This window comes from Poecilia formosa, unplaced genomic scaffold (assembly GCF_000485575.1).
Source record: "Poecilia formosa unplaced genomic scaffold, Poecilia_formosa-5.1.2 Scaffold186, whole genome shotgun sequence".
Classification (NCBI taxonomy): Eukaryota; Metazoa; Chordata; class Actinopteri; order Cyprinodontiformes; family Poeciliidae; genus Poecilia; species Poecilia formosa.
In genome coordinates, this window is record NW_006800125.1 from 773,922 (window position 1) to 788,741 (window position 14,820).

Here is a 14,820-nt window from a genome sequence, read left to right on the forward strand (position 1 = left end):
AAACTAACCCATGATATGCGTTTTCTGAAATCCCCTCATGGTGGAGATTAAAAAATAAACTGGCTTAACATCACCAGATAGAATATAAGTGTACTTACATCCACAATGAAGAAGTCCAGCCAGCACCAGGCATTGGTGAAGTACTTGACAAAGCCGTAGGCCACCCATTTCAGCAACATCTCCAGGATGAAGATGTAGGTGAAAACTCGATCGGCGTAATCTAGAATGATGCGCACCGTCTTCCTCTGTTCAATATACACATCCTCAAAGGCCTGAAATGCAGCAGAATCACAGTGGACAGAAGATTAATTGTGAAAACCATTTCCTGACATTTGTATTTGTATTGAACTTGAGTGCTGAGGGAGCTTGTTTAATCTTTCTGACCAAAGAAAGTGTAAAGCAAAAAAAGAGCATTTAGGGTGCTACTTGTGCACCATGACACAACAAAAGCTATTAAATAAATACTGCGGTAGATGCAACTTCCTGTCCTCCAGTCATCAACTGGGTAAGTCAAGTTACTGGTTTTAACTTGAACCTGACATTGGAGACAAATCTTTGTTTTCAATAAAAGCAGAAGCTTTACACAACATAAAAATAATAAAGAGAAAGGGAGATAAATAAAAGATGAGGACTGACAAGTCTCTGCATGACATGTACTCCAGAGGCCTTTTTGTTCCCTTCAGAAAGCTGTAAACCTAAGGTGAAACTTCTTGGTTAAAAGGTTGGTGCATTACAGCACTTTGCCATCCATTAAGGACTATAACATCAAGAGGAGCTGCAGCAAACAAGCAAGAGACGTGGATGCTCCCTTGCATCTTTAGAGGCCAGTGATATTCACCACACATAAATGAACGTGTATTTATGCACTTATTATTGCAATCTACTTCCCCAGCTCTTTCTTTACACCCATATTAAAGTTTAATATAAACTGGCAACTAACTATGTCTGATTCACTTCATAATAATCTATGCTATCAAATGTAATCTTTGAGTACTTTTAGGAGATGAAAAGGACCTTGGAGGGTGTGTTTGTGCTTTTACCAGAGCTCCACTGCTGAGGAGGATCATGAAGATGATGAGGGTCTCAAACCAGTTGTGCTCCACTATCAGGTAGCAGGTCTTCCTCAGGAACCACCAGTGCTTTCCCCATCCGTGAGTGATGGGAACATCGCAGCACTTGTATTTGGCCACACACTCTGCGTGATTAATGAAATATCTCAATATATATATATATATAATTTATAGCAGTTATAACATTTGCTTTATTTTGTGGTTGATAAATTACTGAAAAATAAAAACAGAAGCATAAAAACATGTATTTATTTACATATTTAATGTAAGTATTTGTATGTAAGATTTTTTTTATTATTTCAAATGCCCTATTATGTACAGCTTTGGTTAATACAGCTAGAAACGAGTGATCAGGTCCGAAATCTGGGAGTAGTGATGAAGTCAGACCTGAATATTCAGAGACACATAAAGATAGCTACAAAGTCGGCCTTCTATCACCTGAAGAACATTTCCAGGATTAAAGAGTAAAGCGAGATCCAGAGGAACTCAACCATGTGTTTATCTAAAGTCTCAATGATCACTGCAATCCAGAATGCTCTGCATCCAGGAAGTTAAACCCAGTTCTAAAGTCTCTACACCGGCTCCCTGCAGTTCAGGGAAGAAACTTTAAAATACTGTTGCTAGTTTATAAAGCACCACCGCACATTAAAGATACGCTGCTGTTGTGTCAACCTTCCAGACTTTCATTTTCTTTAAGGTTTCGTTTCACATCTGAACCACAAAGTCTGATAGAAGCTGAGCGTCACGTACCGTCAGTCCAGCAGGCATCAGGATCAAGATACTCTTCCACGACTTCAACCACCGCCACCTCCTCTACGTCAGGCTTGATGTCTATCGTGCTGCCCTCAGATGAACTGGTGTCATCCAACTATGACAAAAAAACATCAACCCATTCTTTAAAACACAAGCTCAGCTAATTGATTCGATACAGAAGCTATATTATCTGCCACACAGCAGGGGAACAATACTTTTACGTACTACTTCCCAATTGTCTCAATATGTAACTGTGCTACTAACAGTTTTCTAGTAAAGTTTAAAAAAATAACAATCTGTGTATAAATGTAAACATAAATCATGATTGTATTGCTACTGATGCTCATTTCTATGTTTATAAAAATCCAGATCTGTAAGCAACGAATGACTCATTTGCTATGAAGTAATGGACTAAACTGTAAAAGTTAACCAAATAAAAACAAAAGAATATCCACAATGAGACTTTCAAATATATAGTTCTGTTAGCTGCTAACAGTTTTTCCTCTGCTAGCAGCTCCGTCTCCTCTGCAGGGTGTTCTGTTTCTGCATGCTGTGCAGGGAGGATGAGTTGAGGTGACTGATGGTATAAGAACCAGCTGCAGGAATAATCGTGATGCAGCTGCATAATCTCAATTTGTCCCACTGTGAACCAAATGAAGGTGACCTGCATATTATAAATGCCTACAGGTTTTAGGCCTGGCTTTTGCTGTTTGTACATCATAACATACAGATGGCAGTATTTCAGCATCAGACTTGCTCCCTGTCTGTCTCAGGCTTCTTTTTTTTTTTTTGCTTTGTTTGCATACTCAGCATTTCTGTTCAGTGTAACAGCATTCCTGTCTAAATGGATGCTCTGAAATGTCACGCCAGCTTTGTGTTTTTATCTACAAGTCGAGACCAACTCTGCAGACCTTGGATAAAATTTTAACAAATGTGATATTTTCTCAGCAATGCACAGAGAAATCACCTGATCAATGATCAGCTTGATTAAGCTTGACCGGTGACATACTGATTGGAAACTCAAAAATAAACGTTTTCTCCAATAATTTATTCACCACACATGTGGAAGTTGTTCCTGAGAAAAGAAGCTATTTATAAGACCAACAAGGGGTTGAAAATATGGTCAGAGGACGCTGAAGGATTCAATTATAATTTCTACACGTAGAAACATGTCTGTGAATCATTCAGATTCCCAATAAGAGCAAGACTTTCACCAGATGACAGTAAGGATAAAGGGGGTCAGGTGAAGTTCCTTTGTTTCATTTTGAGCTTTCAGCCTCTGCTGAGTAAGAAAATTGCTGGATTCTTAAATGTTGGCAACCTTTTGGAAATATCAAACTTAAGCAAACGACCAATAATGTCAAAAATATATACACAAAGACTGATGGATATGTAATGCTAGCTGGACTAACAGTGCTAATTGCTAAAATAAGATACCGAGGACAGCTTTAAAGGACAGTTTTAAATGCGTTTTTATAAAAAATAATCATAAAATTACCTTACAGTGGCTTCCTCTGCTCTTAAAAAAAGAGGAGTTAATGATCGCTCACAGCTATTAGCAGAGCTGTTTTTATACCTCTAATATAATTGTTCTGAGTCAAAAATCAGGCAAAATCATTATTGCCAGGTCTAAGCTTTACAGAAACTCAAAATGAGAACCTTGTTATTTTTCTATTTCAGATTTTTCAGTTTGAAACTATTGAATTCAAAGCTTCAGACAGTTTCATCTACCTGAAAAATCTACTGAACTCTTCAGTAACAAACGTAGCTACTGGTTGTCCTAAAAGACTTTAAAAGTTGTTAAATGACCTCACTGTATACGTTTAGGAGAACAATTCCAGTCTCTCTTGCTGATTTTAGTCTTTTAGTCTCAGCAAGCCTTTTCTACTCACATCTTTGCTGTTTTCCACATCTGATTCGCTGCTGAAGTCCTCCGTATTGAGGTTTTCAAAGTCTGACTCTCCAACGGCGATGGGAACGCACACAGTGAGGTTGGGGTTGTGGATGAAAGACATGTAGTCGTCGTCGATCATGTACTTTCCCACACTGCTCCCGATGCCGCTGGTGGTGCCGTTGCCATTTTTGGGGTAGTCCAGTTCTCGGTTGATTTCAGCAGGGTGGTTTGCTATGCAGTTGAGCTTTTCCTCATAATCCAAAGGCTTCTGCTCGTCCTCTATAGGCTGCTCATCAGGAAGGTAAAACGAGACAAACAAAAATGCTGTCAGAAAACATGGAGGTAGACGATGACGTTGAGATTTTAAATAGCTGCTTTTTCATAGAGCATATTTAAAATATTCAAAAGAAAATGCAGTTTGGGCAGCTGAAATGCCTAGGTACAATGCTAATCAACATGCAGCCAATCCAGAAGCCCCATTAACTTTTCTTGCCAATGATTGGCTGAAATCTCAAGAGTGGATGTGGGGAAGACTGTAAATGCTAGCTTCTGTGTTGTTGCAATAAGGTTTCCTCTTGGTTGTATGAATGCATATTGGGGTATATTTGGTGTTTCAACTATTAAAATAGGCAGTAAAAAGCGTTTTTATGAGGAGTCTCAAGTTTTTGCAGATTTCAGTGTTTTGTGGATGACTGTCATCCCTGAACCCTCCAAATACTGGGGTAGTTCTGTTCAGGCAGCAAGACTGCAGCTCTCTTCTAAACCGACCAGTGTTTACAACTCTTCAGTAACAAACATAGCTACTGGTAGTCCTAAAAGACTTTAAAAGTTGTTAAATGACCTCACTGTATACGTTTAGAAGAACAATTCCAGTCTCTTTTGCTGATTTTAGTCTTTTTTAAAATCTCCCTAAAGTCACAATTCCAGGACTCAATCAAAGATTACCCAGAGACACTCTGGTTCTGTTACTTAGGCTTATCAATTTTCTTTTATTAATCAATATTTTTAAAATGTCTTTTCTTTAATTTTTACTGACACTTTCTCATGGACAGCCCTTATGAAAATCTTGGCAGCTTTAAAACCATAACTTTTTAAAACCTTTGGCACATGTTGATGCCTAAGCGTCACGTACCTTTTTGAGAACCGTGGCTACCAAGATTCGCATGTTGACTTTAAACCAGGCGATCCCTTTCTTGATGCGGGCAACAGCGAGTTGGAGGTTGTTGGGTTCTCCGTCGTCATCGGTGGCAGCCAGGTTGTCTGCACTGAACGAGCTCAGCAGCAGAGCCAGAAACAGGTTCAGCACCTTACAGGGAAACACAAAGCGCCCTCTGAAACCTCAGAGCTTAGTGTACACGAGCTACTATGATCGTGTGATTATTTTTTTTTCTTACCACCAGATTTCCAATGACCATAACCATCATGAAGACGATAATGCACATGGCTTGTCCTGCCACCTCCATGCAGTCCCACATTGTTTCAATCCACTCTCCACACAGCACTCTGAACACGATCAGGAAGGAGTGAAAGAAGTCGTTCATGTGCCAGCGTGGGAGTTCGCAGTCCAACGCGATCTTGCACACACAGTCCTTGTAGCTTTTTCCAAACAGCTGCATTCCCACCACGGCAAAGATGAAGACAATGATGGCCAACACCAAGGTCAAATTACCCAGAGCTCCCACCGAGTTTCCAATGATCTTAATCAGCATGTTTAGTGTGGGCCACGACTTGGCCAGTTTGAACACTCTTAACTGCAAACAAAAAACAGGTATTAATTGGTTTTATTTTGAACTCATTTAGAACATATCAGCTAAGCTAAATCAAGTCAGAGTTTAATCCTAAACCTGAGCATCACGTAACAGAAATCTGATGATTGCATCTCATATTTCTGTAGCATTAAAACGAGACACGAGTTTTCGCTTACCAATCGGAAAGACCTGAGAACTGAGAGTCCCTCCACGTCCGCCAGCCCCAGTTCAACCAAACTCAGGGTCACGATGAAGCCGTCAAAGCAGTTCCAGCCTTCCTGGAAGTAGTAGTAGGGGTCCATGGCTATGAGCTTGGCAAACATCTCGCCAGCAAAGATGCCGGTGAAAACCTACAGGGGGAGACCAATTTTAAAAGAGATGCCAGTGAGACTCAGGAGGAAAATATCACTTCACTGCTACTCTCATGTTGAAGCAGTGATCTATCAGCATTACATAGTGTTGAGATTTGCAATATCTTAACACTTCACTCGGCATGCCTGGTGCTCGACACGGCTCAGATGTCATGGTAGATAAACTAACTTTCTGATTTATTTAACTGATAATTATTTGACAGTTTCTCTTTAAAACGTTAAGCTCTTATTCACAGACGTTAATTGTTAAGTAAGTTCTGTGTTTTAGAAAAAAACCAAGATGGTAGTATTATGGCAAAAGAAACTTACTCTATCCTAATGTGATAACAGACTGTAAATGTTGCATCCTTGATCGTATTACAAACAGTATGCTTGATAGTAGGCTTGATATTTCATAAAAGACACTTTATTTTTTTCACTTCATGTTTGTAGCCAAGACAAAGAACAGTGAAACAGCAGATTAAAATGCATTTCGGTATTTCCACTGTATAAATTTAGCATGTAATTGTTTAATCACAGTTTTAATAAATAACGCTATGAGATCTGGGTCGGGTGACACTTTGTGATTACTGTGATGGTGTAGGTACTTTTCTACCTTTAAAAACAATGTACCTCACAAGAAAAAACTTTAAAGTGGCAATCAATAAATGTGCAGTCAGTTTAAAACAGATTTAAGTGCGTTAAACATGAGCAATCTTGAAACTTTAACACCTTAAATTACAGCCAGTCGCTATAAAATATATGTAAAGAAGACTTTACATATATTAGACGTATGTACAAACTTCTTTACGCTTTGCTAAAAGTGGTAGTGATGATAAACCTCAAAAGATGTCATGTAAATTATCTTTGCACAACCCCAACTAGCTTGCTTGCAATGACCTTAAAATGCATTACTGTTAAAACCTTAACTCTGTGCAATTTTTAAATGCCGGCATAAGGTCAAAAAATCTGCACATTCACCCACCCGACAGCTAATCATGTGTCCAGTCAGTGCTGCAGAAGACACCCAGTGATTCACACTGCACCATCCAGCTTCTAATGCAGGGTGAATTAAATTCCTGTTTCACTTTGGACAGCTACCAATGCTTATGACCTCATTTCCTGTCTCAGTGCTGACGCAGAGTGAATACTGCTGCGCTACAGTGTTTTTGGCTGGACTCAGCCAAATCAAAATGTCTTCTTGTTTGGCATGTTCACTGCTGAACCGTGTCGAACCACATCTACGTACGTTTTCAGGTGGAAGGAAGTGTGCCAAAAATATGAGACATTTCCCGTATTTGTCAAAGCACAGACTTTGTGTAAGAAAAGTGAACTAAAAGGTGGTGATGAGACTGCAGAGCTGACTTAGATGGCAACATTAAAATGGAAATAAATATTTAATGAGATTTCCATCTGATAACTATGTGGTCAGTTTGAGTTCTTAAGTGCACATACGAAATGATGCATTGTTTTGCTTAAGCGGACAAATGTGAAACTCCTCCGTCGCTCCGGCGGAGGAGAAAAGAAGACGGTAAACGTTGTCGTCTCTCACCAGGTTGCCGACGGCCAGGACCTCCTCGAAATGCGGCGTCATCGGGTAATGCTCCATGGCCATGAAGAGAGTGTTGAGCACGATGCAGATGGTGATGGCCAGATCCACAAACGGGTCCATGACAATCAGATAGACGATGTGCTTGATTTTTAGCCAGATGGGGCAGCATTCCCAGATAAGGAAGATGTTTGCAAACTTGTACCAGCAGGGAGGACATTTTCTTTGAGACTCTTCTAACTCTGCAGGATGAGGAAGAACAGGTATCATGATTAATTTAGGTCATAACTATTATGAAACAGCATATGTCCACGACTCATTACTTGCAAAAGTAATCCTACCACTGATCTTTTTCACCTTTTGTCCCGTTACAAAAGAAAATTTCAATGGATATTGGGGGCGGGGGGGACTTTTGATATTCATGTGCACAGTCGCACAGTGAGAGGAGAGTGGTACATTATTTTTTATTTTACAAAAAAATAACTTCAAAATGCCCCTGTTGTATGCTCAACTCCTGTTGAGTTGTTACTCATTTACATTTGACTGGGCTGGACTTTAACTGGACCATTCTAATACAGAAATACTTTTCTTAGCAGCTACATTGTCTGTCAGGCTTTATGCTTAGGGTTGTTGTGATGCTGAAAGGTGAATCTCTGTATCAGTCTCATGTCTTCTGCAACCTCATGTTTTCTTTTAGCTAAATCCTTCCTCCCATCAGCTTTTACTGGGAAAAAATGCATAGTTTTCAATGTTTTTCAAATAAAATAACTGAAGGGTGGTGTGTATTTGCATCCGGCCCTACTAAATCAGCTATACTGCAACTAAAACTGATTAAAAAGTTAGGGCTCTCGCCATTACGATCAGATTTGTGAAGTGCATGAATAATATTCGTCTCATGAACAATCAGAGCTACTGTGGGGCTGTGAGAGGTTGAGCAGCTAAAACTAAAGCATTTCTTCTGCCTACATCCCCCAGAATGCTGCGGGGTTCAGTGGCATTACTGACTATTTTTTTGGATGTATTTTCTCTTTATATTGATCATGTGTCTATCGTGATATTTACTGATTTATCGCCAAGACCAGCTTAAAATTGTAACATAACAAAATGTGTTCAGGCGATCTAAACACATCCTGATTAAATATACATTTGAAAGCAGGTCATTTTCGCCATTTCTGTGAAAGCATTTTAAGTTTTTTGTGACATAAGCGCACCTTCTATGAGTGTGTTGGTGACCACGCTCATCTGACTGTTGGCACGGTCCTTTCCTTTGAAGGAGGAGTTGAGCTGATCCACAGAAATCATGAGAGAGCCGGAGTGTTTCTTCTTAATCTCCACATCTGTAGTCTGTGCTCAGAGAAAACATGAATGATCGTTTAGAAAAGCATGAGATGTACACAGAAATTGAAAGCAATGCTTCTGAGCTGCCTCAGCCACTAAATGATACCCGTGTTCCACTGAACAGACCAAATAAAGAAAACACAGCCTAGCTCCTCACATCAAATCTGCAGATTACGTTGAACTCGTCCTAATGTCTTTGTAAAATTGAAATGCATGCAGTGGCATGCACGTCATGTCAACAGAGGGGATCTCAAGACATCGTTAAAATCTACACCATGCTAAAATTCAAAAGAGGTAAACAGGTAAGAGCAGGTTGGCTGGCTGAGAGAAGAGGAGGTCTACCATGCGTGCTGCAAGGGGAGAAATATTGTTCCAGAAAAACTGTTTCAAGCTTGTTTGTTGCACCATCCAGGGTTAGGAACGGAGAATAGATGAAGACAGGAGAGGAGGAGGAGGTGAATGAAAGAGAAAGACAGATATGGAGAGGAGAGGGTTGATGAGAAGAAGGATAAAAGCTTAAGAATGGGATTTCTAAGTAGAGACGTGAAGGGAAAGTTTCTCGGCAAGAAATGTTCATTTTTGTGAATTTTGTTGACTAGTTCATTAGTTTGGTGAGAAAAGGAGTTTGCAGATATGTTTCTGCTTGTTAGTCATTAAAAAAAAAAGCATTAAATCAATCAGAAAGAGTAAGTGGCTCTGCGGGGTGACGTTTTTAAACAGAATCTGATTATAAAAGGAGGAGAAAGGAGAGCTTAGAGTTCAGGAAACAGAGCAACAAGGGGTGGGGGGGGGTCTGGGCTTTGAAAGAAGGAGCTGCAGAGATCAGGGCCGTCATCATGCCTAAACCGTATTGGTGTCCCATGGACGTCCTTACACTGTCATCAGTGGCTGCCTTATCTATTTTCACCTCAGGCAGAAGCCGTCTGCCAGGCCCGGGGCCGATGAGCGACACCACGCCGTTGCAGTCCACCGTGCTGTTCCTCTTCCCTCCAGAGTGTGGCGCCAGTGGGTGGATGCGGGACGAGCCCTGGCTGTAGCCGCTGTAGCTGTTGCGACGGTAAGGTATGAACAGCGAGCCTCGGCGGTCTTCGCTCTCCTCCACAGTGCTGTGCTCGTCGTCCGCAAACTCGTTCTCCGAGCCCATGTCCTTGGAGCGGCCCTTGAAGCTGAAGATGCTGCTGCGGCTGTTGTGGCGCGACATGAAGGGCGAGCCGGGGATGCTGAGCAGAGACTGAGGAGAGACAGATTTAAACAAAAAGAAATGGAGGTGTTGAGGTTGCTGAAAACAGCTGGAAAAAATTAGAAAATAAAGACCTAGAATACAGAGTGCAGACAGAGAGACGAGAAGCAAATAAAAGTAAATGATAAAAACCAGGAACTGCTGGAGTTTACGCTGTCACTGCATAAATAATATTTTAAACAATAACAGTAATTTATTCCATGTTTTTGTCTCACATGTGTTTTGTTATGCAATTAACCAAAAATCACTGCTTTCCTAATTGTAATATTTCAATTTTGAGCACATTTTTAATTACTTAGCAGATAAAAACCTGAACAGAGTCTCAATGAAATACAAGATTTAGTGATGGGAGAAAAGCAGCTGGTCAAATGCTTGTGTAAAATGACCAAAATACAGTCACACCTCAAAATATCTGAAGATCTATAATGTATATTTAGTTATTTAGCACAAGTGTATTATTATTTCATCATTACATGCAAATTGATATATTTGTGTTTTTTATTACTGGACTTATAGGGAATAAAAACCTAAAATTCAGTCTCTCAGAAAATATTTTTCAATCTTACAAACCATCAATAAAAATTAAATGTTCGGTTTGGGCCTGCACAGTGGCTGACAGCAGAACTGAAAAGTATTGGAATGAAAAATCACATCAAACTGAATGTTTAGATAATGCATCAGCTTTCCCACCTGGTTAGGACCAAACATCAGCCAACGCAAAATGGCTGCATATCCCCTGTTAAAGAGGAACCTCACAGGTCACTGGACTGGATCAATAATTTAGGACCGAACTGAAGCCGTACACTTCCAACCACTAAAAGCTCGAACGGTTTTCTGACCCGAAGCCATCAAACGGATCGCTTTGCAGAAGCCGACACGTTCTCTTCTGACTGTACCTGGTTCATGATGGACGTCTTCCTGCCCAGTCGGGTTCCTGGGAAGCGGATGGTGCTCTTCTTGCTGCCGTCGTCCGACTCAGACTTGACTACCTTCTCGCTGTCTCCTTTCTCCTTCTCCTGCTCTTTCTGTCGCCATTTCTTCTTGCGATTGCGTCGCTCTTTGGCGCTTTTGGAGCTCAGCTTGGAGACCTCTGAGGAGCTGCGGGACAAGTGACCCCCTTCTACGTCCTCTAACGCAGCCTCTGACACGGTTCCTGCCGATGTGGCCATAGCTGCAGCCTGAAGCGGGAAAAAAATAAATAAAATAGCCTCATATTGAAAACAAATCAGATGTTTGCATCTCAGAGGAAAGATGAAGCTTACCTGCGTCTCCTCCTGCTGCTTTTTGAGTTGTTCCAGCATAGCTTTGAATTCAGCCTCTTTTTGCTCAGCCTCCTCCATTGTGGCCTGATTCTGCTCCTCATAAGCCATGGCCACCACAGCCAAGATCAGATTGACCAGGTAGAAGGAGCCCACAAAGATGACCAGCACAAAGAATACCATGTAGGTCTTCCCTGCAGCTCGCAGAGTCTGAGAAAACAAAAAAACACGGAGGTCGATGCATGATTTTATGTTATGGACCAACACAAAGTATAGTCCAAAAATGTAAGAGCGCAGCAAAAAGGAGTCATCATCTTATTTATTTTATTCTTTATAGATTAAACCCTGAAAAGTACATTTGAATTGAGTCCCGTTGGTTCAATATTTCATAAAACTGGAGTTTTATGAAGTATTGAGGTGGGGTTTGCTGTACCATACTGGTCTCAAGCTCCAGTCCTCTAGATCTGGTGTCCTGCAGCTTTTAGGTCCATTTCTGCTTCGGTACACCTGCCTCCAATATTAGCTCATTAACAGAGCTCGACTGCATGGCAGCGAGGCCGTTCAGCTATTTGATTCAAGTCCATAGGACAAGGGACACATCTAAAAGCTGCAGGACTCTGGTCCCCGAGGAACGTAATTTAAACCACTGCCTACCAGATTTGAAAATTGTTCTTCTACCTGTGAGAAAAAACTGTTCAAGCTCCATCAGGCTGGATGGAAAACATCTGTTCTCATCAGTTTTCATGTCTTGCTACAGATTCTCATTTAGATTCAGATGTACGAGGTGCACAATTAATAGTAGCTTTAATAGGTTGTTAGAACTGAGTTATGGCTCTCTGCAGCTCCTCCAGAGTTATCATAGGTTCTTGATTGATTTGCTGGTTAATCACTCACTTTGCCTGACCTGTCAGGGGAACTCTGTTTAATTATTGGGTGACCTCTGGAAGAAACAGATTGTCAGATCTAAGCAGTGGCACAGAAGAGATATTTTATAGAAAAGATTTGTGACAAATCAGGAAATCTTCTCCTCACCAGCATGTAGAGATTTTCCCAGAAGTCCTGAGTCATGAGACGAAAGAGGGTGAGGAAAGCCCACCCGAAGCTGTCAAAACTGGTGTAACCATAGTTCGGGTTTCTTCCAGCTTTCATGCACGTGAAACCCTCTGGACATCGTCTGAAAGGAAGTCACACAAATGTAGCTAAAAGAAACTGTTCAAATGAAACTGTTATTTTTAGCATCATCTCGGTGTGGCTAATGTGTACCTCCAGATATTTGTGCGATTTTACAGAGATAAAACCGTAATATATGATTAATTGTTCAAAAGGCGACATATAATTTATTCAAGTTTTAGATTAATTTTGCAATAAAAAAAAAACTATTAAACTAATTCCATGAACAGAGACAGAAAATATCCATCATGAGCTCAAATTAAATCGCAACTCACCCTGAGTCTGAACTGTTTCCACACAGCAGAGCGTCCAGAGCACCGGGCAGGAAGTAGAAATTTGCTGCAGAAAAGCAAAGCAGGACAGTCACTTTCACTCATCACTGCCTAAAGGATAAATTAGTCATTGTTTATGTTTATGTTTCGTAAAAGCAAGATGAAAAAATATTGAATTTCAGTACGAGGAGTCTCAAACATGTCTAATTTATTTTCTATTCAAAATTCCAAATTTGTAAAACTCAAATTCAGAGAGACTTCTCTGTTAGTTTTTCAAAATATTAATGACAAAGTTTCCAATGAATTAATATTTCTGCAGTTGTTAGGCTGATATGAAACGTGTAATAAACACACAAATAAAAAACTAAAGTTGAATGGATGGATTTTTACAGAAACTTGAACATATCTTTTCACGCTAGACTTGCAGACTGCACGAGCCCCCAGTTTAACCGAGCGTCAGGGGTCATACTCACAGTCGTTATAGATGTATTTGTTCCAGTCGAAACCTCGGCTGCCGTTCTCCAGGTACTGCTCGGTCATGTTGATCGGCCAGAAGACGCACTTGTTCCGGAGGTTCCCCATGAACAGCTGCAAGCCGATCAGCGCAAAGACGCTGAGACAGAAGACGGTCAGGATCATCACATCCGACAGCTTCTTCACAGACTGGATCAAAGCACCCACGATGGTCTTCAGGCCTGTTCACACACAAACAACACACACACACACGCACACACACACGCACACAGATGTGCACAAATGCACAAACATGGAAACGGGCCGCCTCACACATTTATACCATTGCACAGATTCACACGCAAACATGAAGGAAGGAGGAGAGTAAGAAAAAGAAACGACTATTTTCTGTTCTTCTGGGATCAGGAAAATGATCCCAAACACATAAAAACTGTCACGAACAGACAGACTAAAATCTGGAATGAGCCTAACTCCACTTTCCTAAAAAATTGTGGATGATGTTTAAAAGTAGAGGGAAAGCAACAAGTCTAAATGAACACCAAATTAAAAGGGGTCAAAGTTCACAGTAACTTATAACTCAATTGAATGCTAGGAAGTGTTATGACATTCACGCTGATGATGAATGTTCAAACGCCTCTGAGTGACAGTACAGCCTCGTCAAACTCAGTCTTCTGTGGCGTTGCCACTAGCCTGCTCAACAGTGATTAGAGCTCATCACTGAAGTGTCACTTCAGATAAGAAACTGCAGTAAAAAAGGTAATGAAAGATAAGTACGGTGTAATTAATAAGCTCCTTCAACAGAATAGTCTGCCGGAGCTGGAACACCAGCAGGATCTCTGAGTTCAAATGAATTAAGCTGTTAACATAAAGAGCATCTGAACAGCAGCTAAATTAAGGATGCAATAAATAAAAAAATTTTTTTATTGTTTTTGTTTAATGTCATGTTTCTGATTTTTGCAAATATTTTAACATGACTCTAATAATTACAATATGGAGTAATTTATTGTCAAGTCTGATCAGTGCAGATTGAGCAAAAGAAAATGAAAACATGCGTTTCGGAGTTTTAAAATGTTTTATTTCATAATAATTAAGATTTTATGGTATATACAGAATATTGTATTGCAATACTTTCAAGAAGATATTTGAAAACTATCACAGCAAATACTGAAGTCTTGTGGGATTTTTCCATCAGAGAAATATGCACACGTGTAAACAGATCTCAAGAAATAAAAAAGAGTAGAGCGACATGGCAACTCGAGGAAGATTTAAACAGAAGAGGAACGATTTTAACTTCATCAGTGGAAAAATCCCAAACCAACTTCAGGAAGCATTATGCACATCATATTAAACACAGTACATATATAGTAAAAAAGTGCAAACGATGCACAGATGCAGGTTTACGCAGGGAAGCAAGAAATGAAGAAGATGACGAAAAGACATGCACAAAGGTTTAGCTTCTAGGAGCTCTAGAGTTGGGGTTTAGGGTCAATGAGAGGAGGCATGCAGGTCATTTAAACGCCAAGGCTGAGGGAAATGGCCACGTCAGTATAAATAGTACTAAGCAAAATGATGAAATTATTCTAAATGAAAGAAGGCTAACTTTTATCCCGCCTTCTTTTCTTATTCTGAGTGCGCTTTGCCCGCATTTAGGATGCTGAAGAGGGAATATCCACTGTTTAATGACACATTTTTGCACCATTTTT

At 40.3% G+C, this 14,820-nt stretch overlaps 1 protein-coding gene across 5 annotated transcripts in view; it reads right to left on the reverse strand.

Annotated features, from left to right (window-relative positions):
• The window catches only part of scn8ab (sodium channel, voltage gated, type VIII, alpha subunit b), a 52,696-nt gene that overhangs the window by 15,207 nt on the left and 22,669 nt on the right, over nt 1-14,820 (reverse strand). For 3 of the 5 annotated variants that reach the window (XM_016678579.1, XM_016678581.1, XM_016678580.1), the window contains exons 7-21: nt 13,117-13,338; nt 12,647-12,710; nt 12,234-12,375; nt 11,205-11,411; nt 10,839-11,120; nt 9,577-9,933; nt 8,576-8,708; nt 7,368-7,606; nt 5,642-5,815; nt 5,112-5,468; nt 4,850-5,023; nt 3,716-4,003; nt 1,821-1,938; nt 1,041-1,195; nt 99-272 (exon numbers count right to left, since the gene is read on the reverse strand). In XM_016678579.1, the coding sequence (XP_016534065.1) occupies nt 99-272; nt 1,041-1,195; nt 1,821-1,938; nt 3,716-4,003; nt 4,850-5,023; nt 5,112-5,468; nt 5,642-5,815; nt 7,368-7,606; nt 8,576-8,708; nt 9,577-9,933; nt 10,839-11,120; nt 11,205-11,411; nt 12,234-12,375; nt 12,647-12,710; nt 13,117-13,338 (3,086 nt within the window). The remainder of the gene's footprint in view (nt 1-98; nt 273-1,040; nt 1,196-1,820; nt 1,939-3,715; nt 4,004-4,849; nt 5,024-5,111; nt 5,469-5,641; nt 5,816-7,367; nt 7,607-8,575; nt 8,709-9,576; nt 9,934-10,838; nt 11,121-11,204; nt 11,412-12,233; nt 12,376-12,646; nt 12,711-13,116; nt 13,339-14,820) is intronic. The other 2 variants (XM_016678583.1, XM_016678582.1) reach the window with 1 other exon arrangement.